The following is a 15,345-nucleotide window of genomic DNA, read 5'->3' as shown; positions in this document are numbered from 1 at the left end:
TTTTTTTTTTTTTTTTTTTTTGTTTTTGAAAGTTTTTAATTCTTTTTTTAATTTAAATTTTTTACTTTTTTTTCTTTCTGTTGGAGGAGTGCTACAAACAAAGGTGCTCTGGAATTTTGAACTAAATATTTTAGTCTAAAGTCATTTGGTTTGTTGTGGGTTGGATTTTTTTTTTTTTTTTTAAACCTTGAACTACACACAAGGAGTTTTCTTTTCTTTTGACAATGAATATTGAGAATCTCTCTGGCTTGCGGTTTCTCCAGGAGATTTCTTACTGTTTTCCTGCACTTTTGTGCCTGTCTTAGGAGTTTTTCAGTCATTTTCTCAACTTAGTTCTCTAATGCCATTCAAATTTAAGGTTTCCTCCAAGGCCTTCAGGAGCCAATGGTATCTTTCATTTTCCTATAGGAAATGCATTTTTCTGTAAACCATTCTTATTTATGTTTTTTTCTGAATTTGCTAACATTTCACATATTTCTTCTCATTCACGTGTAATATCAGTCTTGTGAAATTTTAATGTTCCAGTAGGTAAGGTTTATGGGATCAATGCATTTACAACCTCCCTGGGAGTCTCTTCATTAACTAGAGGAGATATTCCTCAAGGAACAAATAGGAAGTGGGAAGAATAAGAGAGAGAATAGGAAGGATAGAAAGTATAGGAGGAAGTAGGAGGAATAAGAGACTGTTGCAAGTATAATAGATCTTTGTATAGCAGTGTTCCCAGATGACAGTACCACGACATCTTAAAACCTGAGGTATAGATAAGAAAAGCATGTTTTATACTTGGTTACCAAGTGCCTTAACACCAGTTATAGTTTCTCAAAACCGCAATACTATATGTAACTTGTGTTATATATAGGTGTAACACTTCAATCCCTTAATATAATAATGTTGATAATAATAATGGCATTATTTGCACTAGTAATATACTAAAATTAAATAAATATGTTAGAATGGCCACCTTTTTTTTTTCTTTTTGAAAATCAATAGTACTTTGTATGTTGGTTGATTTTTATAGTCTTAGGAAGTTTAGAAACTTACTGCTATGCAAAATATATTTTTAGCTGTTGTCTTCTGCCCAAAATAAAGTGATCCTCTGAAAATAAACTACTAATTCACCTCAATGGGAATTTGACCCATGCAACTCAGAGCCATACTGGGCCGGCGAATAATAATAATTTCCATATTGCCCATAAAACATGGAAACATAATAAAAACTGATGTTTATTTAAAACCTTGAGTAGTGAAATGATCATGGAGCTGTGGGGAAAATGCACAATTCCTTCACTGATATTAGTGGTCTTTGGACCCGTTCACCTCTTTCTACATCAGAGTGCGGTATGATTTTTACAGTGATAACAAGGAGACTTTGTTTCAAATTGGAATATGATATAATGTGTTTAATCTTTATTATTTAGATTAATGAAAATTTGGAATTGGTATTATCAAAAACTTACCAGTATTATCAAAAACTTACTCAGGTAGATACATTCCTGAGTGCGTTAGTTGTAAACATACAATTACCACTCAAATAAGCAATAGGTAGTTGCACCACAAATCTTCATGACTTTTCTCACTCTCACTCATGCTCTAGCCCAGGGCAATTCCTGAGGAAACATCTATGAAATTACAATAAATGGTAATATGGTTTGTGCCAGAGAAGTGACTGGGAGAAAATTATGCATATAAATGGTTAAAGAATTGGAACGTTGGAAAAAGAAATGTTAAGTATAAGTGCCATTAAATTCCAATGAAATCATACAGTGCCTTCCCTCAATTTTCCCTTCTACATAAGAAAAGCAGAAATCCTAGCATGCTAAGTGAAAGCTCCTTAGTCTGTGGTGCTTACTGAGCTTAGTGTTGGTCATAATGCACAATAAGAGCAGACTAGCAGCAAACACTTGCGCTAACTGTGCGGCTTAGGTGCAAGAAAAACTCTGGAGATAAAATGTGGATTTTTATGGGTTTGGTTTTGAATTCGTTATTGTTTTAACAGAATTTGGATATTCTGAATGAAATTCGAGGCTTCTCCAACCCCTTTTTACCTGACTGTGATCCTGCTGCCCTGCCCATCCCCCTCCATTCCTAAACTTGCCTCATGATTCAGCTAGTTAGTTGAACAATAGTATTCTTAGAGGAATTATTTTCGAATGCTTGGATCTAGTTAATTCTTTTATAACTAAGATGCTATATTGCATGAATGACATAAGGTATTCTGTCAGTAAAACAACCCAGCTCATGAGGGTTTTTAATTCTGTTGGGAAAGATACTCTCTCAGTAAAGATAAGCATCATAAATTATCTGGGCTCCATGTAGGGTCGTATTTGGGCTGCTACTGCTTTCCTCGCTGGTGCAATTCCCATTCTGACTGACTCTGCAAATACTATTATGTATAAAGAGCACAAGGTTTGTTACTCAAGTAGAATGCACATATGCCCACTCACATATTAGTCTGTGTTTGGATGTCATCCAGCAGAAAGTTTAAGTGAGAAGGGAAATTTTCAAGTGTTCTGTTTTCAGTAGGTTTCTCCATCAGTACAGAAAAGATTCACTCATTGACCCAGAAAGTCAAAAGATGACACCTGAAATCAGGAATCCTGCAATGGAAACCAGACACATCAGCTGCAGAAAAATTATGACTTTCTTTTTTTTTGTCCTCTGTTCTGTTGACTATTTAAGAGTTGATAATTTTACAAGTGTGTTTGAATCTAATCCTACAGATGCCTCCAACTCTTTAGGCACAGCAATTTCTTACATTTTCCCTGCAACATCAGTGAACAGTGACAAATGCAAAATTTTTAACTGTATGGAGGATGAAGAAAGAGTCTAAAAATCTTATCATATTAATAAAAATTAAGATTTTTAATATTGCAAAAACAGTGGATATTTATGACCTGTTTAGTTGTTGAACCATTAATCTTGTTGAGTGTACATGAGAAAAGAGGACTTGGGCTCAGAGTAGAAATTTGACAGAACATTAGGAAACTTAGACGTGAGAGTGTCTTTTTTAGTTACTTTTTTCCAGTTAGACTTCTGTGTCCTTTGTAAAATTTCAATAATTTTTCTTGTAGAAAACAAGTAGAGTTAAAAGAAGTTTGTGATACTTGTTTATCTTCCTGATGTTTGAACCCTAAACAGAGATACTAACTTTAACTTTGAAAAATTCCAGTTCTGTTTATTATCTGACTGATATTTGATATTTATGGTTCAGATGGGTCACTTTGATAATTATGTTTTACAGATTGAAAGACATGACAACTGTGCATATGACTACTTGGAAATTCGAGATGGAACAAATGAAAACAGTCCTTTAATTGGTCACTTTTGTGGCTATGACAAACCAGAAGACATTAGATCTACCTCTAATACCCTGTGGATGAAGTTTGTTTCTGATGGAACTGTTAACAAAGCAGGATTTGCAGCTAACTTTTTTAAAGGTAAATGTTAAAGCTTATTGGGATTTGTGAACAGCCTATCACTTCTTTTTGTACTAGAAAAATTATTACAGGATATTAAAAATATTTCTCAATCTCTTTCTACTAGTAGTAGTTCTGTAGTCTCTAGCATATTTTTTACCGAGGATACAATATAATCAAAACAAAACAATAGAGGTATTTGAGTCTCTTTGTAAAACGTATCCAAAGAATGAAGGAACATAACCATTGCAACTTTCTACTGTCTTCAGGTTCAGTTAATCAGCTTAGTTTTGAAACATATCTAATCTTGTGAAAAAGTGGCTTTGTTTGACTTGTATTATCAAATACAAACATTATAATTGCAAATGGATTTTTTTCTGTTAAGGGGTTTCATTTTGTTGTTTGGGGTTTTTTTGTCTAAATTATGTAGGTTTTTTCTAATCCATTTGCTGCATTAGGCTGCTTTATCAATTTATTACTTTCTGTAAGCAAGAAAAAAAAAAAGCTGAGAAATCGTAGTGAGCAATGACCTCACAGTCTTCCTCCAATTTTGAGTGACTTTTGGGGAGAGGAAGGTGCCATACAACTGCAGCTATATCTGAAACATTTGGTGTATGGGAAGTGTAATTCCCATCCTGTGCTGCCCATGGCACGATTAAAGCCACTGGCAGTGGTGTGGCCAAGATGACACCCGAAATACAGGTCATGCCATCGGAAGAACATTTTTGCTTTTTTTGAAAAGACACAAACTGTGGCTTTTCTTCCCCTAACTGACAGTTTAGAGTGTAAACAGTTATAACTTTGAAGGCTATAGGCATCAGAGGGGGAGCTTTGTTTTATTCCTAAGAAATTACTTGTCCTGGTGTAAGGAAACAATATTTTAACATCTGAGGGATATTTTAGCAGTGAATCTCATGGGTATACTTCAGAGCTAGTAGAAAGAATACACAATTCCTTTCCCTTCCCTTGCCCTGATTCATCCTGTTCCCTTTAATATCAGTAGAATGAAAACCTGGGATTTGAGGATTCTGTTAATCTGTTTTTGAGTATGAATTCAGGATAATGCACAGATTGATTCTGTGGGAGATAAAGTGCCCTTCAAGTGACCCTACTGTGGATTTTCTGTCTTTCTTTCAATACTTTATACAACCTTTAGATTATGGCTGTCTGAATTACTGTATGCTGCCCACAAAGTGCTTACAAATTAGTTCTGCAGCTGTCAGTAGGCATTGTTAAAAAAACCAAAAAGCAAAAAAAACCAAAACCAAAAAAAACCAAAACCAAATGAACAAACAAACCCCAAAAAACCAACAAACAAACCCCCCCCAAAAAAACACAAACCACAAAAAAAAAAAAAAAAAAAAAAAAAAAAAAAAAAGCCAAAACCAAAACACCCAAACCCCACAAAGGACAAATTCAAATTTTTATTTTTCCCATTGAGGGTCTCCTAAGCATTTGAAAATCCTCTAGTAGGCAACCACAGTGTGTTATGTAGTGCACCTTACAATGGCATGCATACAGCTTTCTGGGTTAATATTGATACAGCAGTTACAGCCAAGGAAGGTAATTATTTAACACATTTTTACATTCTTCCCTGTCTTGGTAGAGGAAGATGAATGTGCCAAACCTGACAACGGTGGCTGTGAGCAGCGCTGTGTAAATACTCTGGGCAGTTACCAGTGTGCCTGTGATCCTGGATATGAACTTGGTCCTGACAAAAAGAGTTGTGAAGGTACAGTGTGTTGCTGTTCTGTGGGCTCTTTAAGCTCTCAGGGTGCCATTGCTTGAATGAAATGCTACACATTTTATATGCTCCGTCCTAGCAGGGCAGACCTGTGCAATCCAACTTGGAAAACCAAGTGCTCCCTTTTTAGTAGTGGTGCCAGAGTAATGTCTGTCTACAGCAGTCATGTACATCTGATGTCTGTCAGCAGTTTAGCTTTGAGGATTTTGCTGTTAGTTGATCAGGAACAATGCAAAGCAGGACTTCATACTACTTACTACATTTTTCATACTCACTAAAGCAAAGTCTACCGCTGTGCATAAGGAGACAAGTAACGACCAGCAATGTACCACTGTCTCAGAATCAGAGTATTTAACAATCCCTCTGGCTGGGGTGTACCTGGGAAGTGGCAGGTCTAAAAAGCGGGATCCATTAGTCCACCTCAAAGTTCTGAGAAATCATTCTCACTCCTAATCAGATTGTGGACCTTTCTTGCTGGAAACAAATTCTACTTCTCAGGGTGAGAAAAGTGTGTTCAAATAATCATTTGGAGAAATAAAAATCTGATAAGTGGAAGTCTATAAACATAGGATTGAACTTTTGCATTCTATGCATATTTCATATGAAAGGAAAGAAACATAAGCTCTTGATCATTATGCACCAATTATTGTTGGATTTTTATTCATAGACACCAATAAATTAAGAGATACCACAAATTTATTCTTAGCTTATCTGTTTGACTCGTAAAAAGAAAACAGAAAAGGAATACCTCCCTTGTACCCAAACAGTAAAGCAACTCTAGCAAAAGAAGTCCTTTCAAGCACTGCAGTGCATTGTAGAGCAAAAACCCTGAGCTATCCCTTAAAGTGTATATATGATTGTTCCATGTCAGGTGGCACTCACTGTATATAGATAGTACTTGGGACTGCTGAACTAAAATCACTATCTAGTCACACTGAGCATTATGTCCTAATTATAGTTTGGGCCTTTAAGGAGTGAGCTAGATGTATTAATTCACACATGATGCCAGAGTAGAAGTTAGAAACTTTGCCCTATGCTTCACTGAACTGTCAACAAGCACAGAAATTTGCTTGATGGTCTTCTAATCCAAATCTCCCCCAATGACAGCATATTAGAAAGCTTTAACTTTTGGTTTGGGGGTTTTTTCCCCACCATTACCTCAACAATCTATAGAACAACATTCAAAAGCAGAAATTGAAATCTGGCAGTACTTGTCCTGATCCAGACTGTATCATTTGAGAGGACATCTTGTGTCATCTGACTGCAAACTCTAAATCTATGTCTGGTCTTTTTTGATACGCTATGGTGTGACCCAGGGTCTCAGTCCACCCACCCCCATCAGATTACCTTTACATGTATACCAAGAAGCATTCTGCATGGAAAGCCAGGAGCCAGTCTGAGTTGAAAAAATGAGCCTTGACACAGTAACTGGAGAGTTCTCCCAGCTGTGTTAGATGAAGTAGATGCAGTGTGTGAGATCATCAGCTAGATAAGAATAGCCAGTTTGTAAAGCAATTCATTGTTAGCAGAGAGCAGTTGAGTAGATCTTCCCCCCTCCGGCTCTTTGGAAAGAGATTTGTGGATGATTTCCAGTGCTGCCATAGTGCTGTAAAGGTATCAATGTAGCAGAGTGTGATCAAGAGCCCCTGCAAATCCCATTACTTTCCTTTTTTATGTAAAAAATTTACACAGATGGAAAAGATAAATGAGTTTATCCTTTTCTAGCTGAACTGCATTCACAAACATAGTACAGTATTTTTCTGTTGTATGGTTGTCTCTATTTGACATATATTTGAAAATAAGGGGCATTTTCTCTATTACTTGAACATCTGTACTTCAGCAAAAGTAATCATGACTGAAGTGTACGTGACTGCTATTCCATAGAAGTGACCCTATCTAGTAGATTATGGGAGGCATATACAGCTATATGAGCTGAGACAGGTAAGGCTGAGTCTGTATCAATAGTCAGAGAGAAGCTAGGGAAATGCGAAATGCATCTTAAGTAGTCTGTCTGTCAGAAGAGAGGTGGTCAAGGTCCTGGGGAGGGTGGTGAGGTCAGAGGACTTGCATGGGAAAGGCTGTGAGAGAATAACCAGAGTCTCTGGAGAGAAGGGAAAAGAATGAATATGATAACGCCTTGTATAATCCTGAAACTTATCTCTGTTCACAAACCTGCAAGCTGTTCAAGATAGGGGCTGTCTCTTTCTCCTTGTTTGCACCACGAATGATAAAACAAGATTCTGATTAGTCTGTCTGGGCATTGCAGCACTATAAGTAATGAGAGGACTGATTCTTCTCAGAGTGTTTCTGTTTACAGTAAAACGTGGTTTCAGTCAAGAAATTATGCTCTTTTAATTTTACAGCTGCTTGTGGAGGACTCCTGACAAAGCTAAATGGGACTATAACCACACCAGGGTGGCCCACAGAGTATCCTCCAAACAAAAACTGTGTGTGGCAGGTGGTCGCCCCAACGCAGTACCGAATTTCAATGAAGTTTGAGTTTTTTGAGTTAGAAGGAAACGAAGTAAGTAACTGTGTACAAAGAGCTGCACAATCTGTTACATGATGAAGAGTTTTGCAAGCATTCAAAAATAGATATCGTCTTATAAAACCCTTGCTGACCTTTCATATGCTGACAATAAGCACAGATATTCTTGTTTTCATTTTGGGACTGTTTCTGGATTCTTTCAAAACAAACATGGAGAGAATAGCTCTCTTTTACATATCATCTAAATGTATGTGCATTACAAGAAATTTAAAAAAATGTTCTCTGCTGAGTCTCAGCTGACTTTTTTTATCAACAAAGTAAAACAGAGCAAATGGGGCTGAGGAATATTGGAAAGAATTCAAGAGAAGAAAATCTGGAGAAACCAAATCATCTTTACAGACTGACTACAAAGCATACACATAAGATGTGGTTAGTAATGAAGTGAGGGAGCATTTAAATCACAAGTATCTCAGTGGGGGAGTATTTTAAAACAAGCAGTACCAGAAATAAGGCACAATAGAATAGCAGCAGTTTTTGAGCTGATCAGCCCCAAGGCATGGGGGATCTTGTCCCCAGGTAGCAGGAGGGACAGGGCAGAGCCCTTCATCTAGTAAAGGATGCTCCTTATAGCTTTAAACAAAGTGGTAGGGGTTACAGTGGTTTTTTTGGATGAGAAACATAAAATATGGGTTTCAACATCAACTTTTAAGCTTTTTTTCTGCTTAGTAGACACTTCTCTGTCATAACATTGAGTTCCCTTGTCACACTCCAGCCATAAAGTGCTGTGCTGTAACCATTCAGTTTCTATGCATGTTCTTCACATGGCATTAAGGATGCAAATCCCAGGACATTATTTCTGACTAAACAAATTTGTAACAACATATTTAGGATAAAGATGGCCTGTCTTTTGGGCATGGGATTTAAAGGGGCAAAAGCTGCAGTTTAATTTATAACTGAGAACCAAACCAGACATGCCTTCTCCAAAATACATCAAAAGTATTTGCAGAGGCAGCAATGTGAGATTTTTTTTTTTTCCTCTAGTATTTGGAGTGGGTTCTAAAGACCATGAAATTCCAGCTTTCAAGGATATATATGTTCCACTCATGCCCTATTATAATTATTACTAGAACTGAAAGAGGTGTAATAAAAACTTAAAAATTCCAGAGAATTAAAATTTATTTACCATTTGAACAAATTGTAATTTTTTTTCCCTGCCCTTTCTTGGTACTTAAGATTTGCAAGGAAAACACCTCGGGTATGATGAAGTTAAATCAGTTTTCTAAGGTCATACAAGACATGTAACTTAAGCAGATTCAAAAAATTTAAATGTTTTTCAACATTCAGAACTTCAGTTTGATCATCTCCTGTGCTACTAAATCTTAGCTTTATACTGTTAAAAGGTAGTACTAATGATGTGAAAATCAGAAGAAACATATAATATCTGGAAAATTCTAATAAATTGTCTGAGTGCAGACAAAAAAAGTATACATTTATCAAGTACTCTAATTATTTTTTTCTTATAGGAGCTCCATTTAAGGCCAAGTTTAATATGCCTTTTCCACTATTACAATTTTAATATTTTACGTTTACATTTTACATTTACCTTGTATAATTTTTTTCAATAGAGTGTAGTACAGAGGAAGTTAGACCTACCTGAAATTACCTTTACCTGATCTAAAGCTATGAAACCATAAAAACTCACCACTAGTATATTGCTGAAATTACTGGGATTTATTAAAAGTAGTGAGCTGTATTTGAAAATCGCATGCATTATTATGAATTTATCTTCCAGTAATATAAATCAGCATGTATCAGTAGCTCAAGTTTTACGAATCTTTGTGTTTTTTATATTGTGTAAGAATAGTTGCGACTGAATTAGTCACTTTCTGACTCTGCAATATATGAAAATTACTCCAATAAAAATAAAAATTTATGTCTTCGGTGTGTTATATTAAAAACAATTGGAAATGTTGACAATTTTTCCTAAGGAAAGAGAATAACAAATGCCAAAACCTCCTTTTCGATTGTTCCCTTCCAACTCCTCTGACAATTCTTTTTTGCCTGGAAATTGTGATTTATCAAATACAACTTGGATTTAATGGACAATATAAGCTCCGCATGAATCCTCCTGGCCATTGTTTTTTCTTAAGCTATTAATTGCAGACAACTGGGACATTTTTGATTAAATGATTGATAGTTGAGCCTAAGAAGCTTAGAAGTTTTTGGGTGGAAGGCTTTAGGTTGGCCAAGGGATTATGCATTGAAAGTATTATCATGAATAGTAGGCCTTGCATAAGGCTTTTTTTTTACATTATTTTACTTTATTTTTAACCTTTTAATGAAAATGGCGTGTATCATGCATTGACATTATAGCTGGGCTACTGTTAAAGAACAATGTACTGTTTTAATGGTGCGGAGTCATATATTTGTAAATAAATTCGTAAGTTTTAAATACATTATGGTAGAAACAAACCTTGCAAGTTTCTAAGTGAAAATTAATATTTTTTAAAAAATCTATGAGATGCAAGCAGTAGAAAGTTTGTAGGTTCGAGGTATGTCATTTATAGCAAACAAATAGGTATAATTTTTAGGGTGAATGGTTCCAGATTTTAGTTTACTGTCAATGGAATGTTTACTTTTTAGATTAAATAGAAATACTACTAAGCATCTTGAAATTTAGACATGAAATAGAGATGAGTATCTATAAAAATATAATTTTGAATGTAATTCATAGTATAGTTTTGTGTTAGTGACCTTAAAATGTTCTTACATAAAGTCAGTGAGTGTTTGTAAGAATTTACAAATGTTTTCAGAGTCATGTATTATTAAGCAGCATATACCAATCAGAGTTCTGACATTTGCAAACAACTTCATGCTTTTATTTTGGTTAGACAAAATTTTTTCTCTCCTTTCTTTTCTCAGGTTTGCAAATATGATTATGTAGAGATTCGTAGTGGCCTTTCTTCTGATTCTAAGCTACACGGTAAATTCTGTGGTACAGAAGTGCCTGAAGTTATCACCTCTCAGTACAACAATATGCGAATTGAGTTTCGATCTGACAACACTGTGTCAAAAAAAGGTTTCAAGGCACACTTCTTCTCAGGTATAGAAAATTGCTCTTGTATACCTGCGAGTGTCTCTGAGTGTCCATTGACTGGGTGGAGCGAGCACTCTCTTGGTTTGAAAATGATTGGCCTTTTTGTTTATGGTTTTCCTGATAGCTTTGAATTTGTTTTATTTACATAAGCATAAACCCTTCTTCTGTCTTAAAATACCCTTCTGAATTGTAATGTCTGTAGAAAATATATGAATATATATATTTAAATAACAGCAGAAGCAAATAAACTTTGTGGAATACAGAGGAAGAAAGTAAGTTCACTGTATTCCTACATTTTTGTTACATTTCTTTTATCCCAAGTTTTGTTGCCATTTTTTTCAAATCCCAGTTGTAATATGATACCAGTTGCGTACTATGTACACTTGCATTTTTTCTACTCAGGTCTCTTAATATATTCCATTTGTTGGGAAATTACCACTGTGCTACAACATTTGTTTAACATTATGGGTACTTTTGTGCCAAACTTTGCACTTCTTAATGTTTTGCAGAAGAACAGAGTTTAAGATCTTGCTCTTGCAAAAATCTTTTTATTTACGAGTGTAGTTTTACTGAGGCAGATCAGAGTGATGGAAGTTTATATCATATAAGGACGTGTATTCTTGAATAAAATTAGACATGAGTGAAGCTTAAGATGTGAGGAAATATTTGCACAACAGTTGTCTCTGCAATTACCCATTGAGACTAGAATATAATAATCTGACTCTGGCAGGATACCACTCGGTGCTTGTTGAGAAATTTTGCTTTGTGTTATTCCTGTGTGTTTACACACACACACAAATGGGGAGGTATGTTATCTTGTGTAAAACAACACAAAAAACCAGCCCCATCTGCCCCCTTCCCTAAACGGGATGTCCCATAGAAGAATTTGGGAGTTGAATTGTGCCCCAGGTTTTTTTGATAGCAGTTAAAAATCTGAATCTAGAGAATCCTTAGCATGTAGTAAAATATGTTACCATTATGAGCAACTTTTTGCTAAAATATTTTATGAAAACTGAAGTGAAATGGTATTTAATTGGTTACTGTTAATAACTCATCATTATGACTAGGTAATAAGTATAATGTATAAGTGAGGTGGTTTGGAAAGGGAAAAAATAACTAAGACAAACAGTTTAGACTTTTAATGTTTCCTATTATTTAATATTTTTATTAAGCAATTATGAAAGATGAAAAAGGATGTTTCATCTCATGCAAAGACATTAACAAACATTTTACCTTCTCTAAAGAATTTTTTTTTTCTAGTTGTCACATTTCTCTGGTCATAGTCTTACAGATCCATCTTTACATACAGTAACATTTTTTGCTTTTAAATTTATTGTTTACAATAGCAAGAAGCTTTCAAGGTTTCCCTCTATTTGTAGTAAAAACATGTGTGCACACAGAGCTTCTTCCTAGAAGAAACACTTCCTAGAAATGCTTACTCAGAAAGTTATTTTATGTAGGCCTCATAATTGTCACACATTTTGACTTTTTACAGAAATAAGGATTGATATGTTCAAGTTCTAAAAACTGCAAATGAAGTTTGTTAAATCTTTTCAAGATCTATGTCACATAAGATTGGCAATGATAGCTTTGTAATTTGTGTAAGCTCTGTGGTTCAGAAGTTGTGTTTTCTGGACTTGCTGAACATTTACACATTTATATTCAGTTAAATTTTGGGTTTCTTTGAAGTGATAGTTCATCTTCACATATGTACTTATTTATTTTATTGGTTGCTTAAATGATTTTTTTACTATTATGAATGAGTTCTAGGAAGAAATCACACCAATGCTGTATCTTGGGGAAAGACTGGACTATAAGTCATAGAGTACAAAGCATCAGCTTGTAATCCTTCAGAACTGTTTCTCTTGTATTTTTAGTTCTGGATGAAGTTTTCTTACCTTTCTCTCAAAAGGTGAAAACAGGATTTTCCTGGTAATTGAAAAAAAAAATAATAATTTAAATTACATCACTGATCACCAGAAAAAATTAATTAGTCAGGGATAAATCTGAACTGATGTGTTTTTTTAATTAATAGAAACGTGATGTGTCCTTGATATAGTATATATCTAATTCCCTTCAAAATAAAAGAGATAATTTGATATAAATAGTCTTTAATTCTGTAAGCATATAAATTTACTGTTTCATAATGCATTTTTATCATAATCTCTTTTCTTGTTTCATATGAGTCCAAATACTTTGTATTTTATTTTTATTTTTTCTCAGTTCTCTTCCAGTTTTTCTAATTTCTAGCAGATTCTATTCTACTAAGTTACCTTTCTCCATTTGAAAATATTTGACAATTTTTTAATGCTTGAAACAAATCAAACTTCCAAACATAAAGTATCTAGAAAGAGGATGTCATCTCCAAATAATTCATCAGACAAAAACCTTAGGGCTCTCAGAAAACACTGAGACTTTCTTACCCCTGAATTCCTTAATATGGGCATAATAGGCTACTGAAATATCAATAAAGAACAGACCTGAGACTTCAAGCATTTTGACTTTTGGGAGTTGGTAACTGATAACTTTTCAGCTGATGAAATGTGGGGGTTTGCCTATATATATATATATATATATATATTATATATATATATATATATATATATAAGTCTTCAGAAGGCAATACTTTTAGAATGATATCTGGGTAGAAATGCTTAGATACTTGCTGGAGGCATTTACCAATTTTATTAATTAAATCACAATAATATGTGTAAAGAGTTATAAAGACATATATAATGAAAAAAAATTAATGAGTAAAACACTGTATCTTGCACTCTATTCACCAACAAAGGGCATAAACAATGCTCAGCAAGAGAGAAAGGTGGGTATGTCAGATTAGTGTGAAGATTAGGAACTGTAATATGTTCCCCAAGCACAGCCAAAGAATTTCTCTTTTTTTTTTTGTAACTCTTTTGGTGGTGAATTCTGCAGCCACAGCTAGAGCTGAGAAAGCATGGCCCAGCTCCAACTTAGAAGACAGAAAGCAGTTTTTGGGTGGTTGGAACCTACTGTGATAAACTGTGAAAGCAAACAGTGACATAGGGCAACAGATGACCTGCATTAGTAAGGTATTTATGTTGATACAAGACAACATGTAATTACATTTTTGGCTGTAAAATAGTGTTAACAGCCAGACAGGTGCTACTGGAAAGTGAGAAAAACTTTTTTTTCCAGTATTCTGTAAAATTTTCATTTGATGGGACAGTTCTGAAGAAAGCTCAATTGGGATCTAGCTGATCTACAGAGACACTATTGTATATTTGTAATCAAGTTTATTGGATAAAGAGAGGAAACTAGGAAGTAATGATATATTAATTTTTTTAACACTTTTAATAAACAGTTTTGGAATTGGATAAATAAAATAAATAAATAAAATAAATAAATAATGCAACTTTGAGTAATTGGGGTTTTATTCTTCTCTTTTTTTCTGTCTTCCTCTGTCTCTCTCTTCCGCTTTTGTTACAAGACAATGACCTAGCAGTAAGTCCCTGCAGGACCTAGCAATCTGCTGGGCCTGTAAGACTAGAGGAGTGTAAAATAATGCCAAAAATATAATAATATTAATAATATATATTAAAAAAACCCACCCCCTTTATTTTTTTCTGTGATCTTTCTGAGAAGATAACCTAAGGATCAGTGATAATATGTCATTAAACTGCTTCCCTTTGTCATAAGTTTCAGAGTTACTTCAGTGTTTTAAATAAACATGATTCTTTACGTGATCATTCAAAAGATACATGATGTTTGATGAAATAAGGTTTGTTGGGACATTTTTTCTTGGGTGATGATTCATTGAGCAATTAAAAATAGAAAGCTAGAATGTTTCTAGCCTTGAGCACAAACTCATCTCTGGTGCCATCCTGGTACATTTTTTTCCACAGACAAGAAAGCTGCCTGCAAAGAGAAAATTTTTGTTTTTGAATCTTGCGAGGATTTGATACAGGTCCCTTCAGGCCGAGTACGTATTAATCACAGACTGGTGGCCTCTGAGGGTCTCAGAGGTACGACCATTTGTCCTCTGAATGATTCAGTCTAACATTTTGTTGAGAATGGATCTTTCCCTCTTCTGAGTACTGAAATGAGAAAAGAAGGAAAGTATCCATTCAAAACTGGGGGTTCTAATTTCCATCTGTCAGCATAACAAATGGCTTTGTTTTTACATGGCAAAACATTTGTTCTTGGAACTAATGCAGACTAATTGTTTTTTTCACGAATTTTGAAACTGGGCAATCAATTTGACAGAAAGTCTGTCCTCAGTTATGAAGTGTGAGGAAGGCTTGTTCAACAGTTGCATCCTTGATTAACCATGTACAAGTAATTATTGTAGCTCAAATGTGTTCCAAAACTTCTCCTTTCTACCTTCTGTCCGTTATTTTATTTCTGAGGAGATCCAACAGAGGACTGTTTGCTTTACGCACTTGTCTTATTAGAGATTATTTTATAGAATATAAACTTATTTAATGCTACAATACTTCTCAGAATGTTTTGCATGGTTTGGTGGAAGATGAAAATGAACAGGGCTTTTTATTTTGAATTCATGCACCTACTCTGTATTTGAAAGCCTAACTTGAATGCATTTTGAACTTGCCTTCCTTTTATT

The 15,345-nt window shown here is 34.6% G+C and overlaps 1 protein-coding gene across 1 annotated transcript in view; it reads left to right on the top strand.

The window, feature by feature from the left end:
• TLL1 (tolloid like 1) overlaps nucleotides 1-15,345 on the top strand; it is a 137,816-nt gene that overhangs the window by 105,825 nt on the left and 16,646 nt on the right. Inside the window, exons 10-14 of the mRNA XM_039380489.1 lie at nucleotides 1,419-1,481; nucleotides 3,242-3,437; nucleotides 5,023-5,148; nucleotides 7,524-7,684; nucleotides 10,571-10,751. Of these exons, the coding sequence (XP_039236423.1) occupies nucleotides 1,419-1,481; nucleotides 3,242-3,437; nucleotides 5,023-5,148; nucleotides 7,524-7,684; nucleotides 10,571-10,751 (727 nt within the window). The remainder of the gene's footprint in view (nucleotides 1-1,418; nucleotides 1,482-3,241; nucleotides 3,438-5,022; nucleotides 5,149-7,523; nucleotides 7,685-10,570; nucleotides 10,752-15,345) is intronic.

The sequence above is a fragment of the Pipra filicauda genome, unplaced genomic scaffold, assembly GCF_003945595.2.
Source record: "Pipra filicauda isolate LSUMZ 115617 unplaced genomic scaffold, ASM394559v2 scaffold196_size3971931_pilon, whole genome shotgun sequence".
NCBI classification, from domain to species: Eukaryota; Metazoa; Chordata; class Aves; order Passeriformes; family Pipridae; genus Pipra; species Pipra filicauda.
This window is presented reverse-complemented; position numbering and strand designations above follow the sequence as displayed.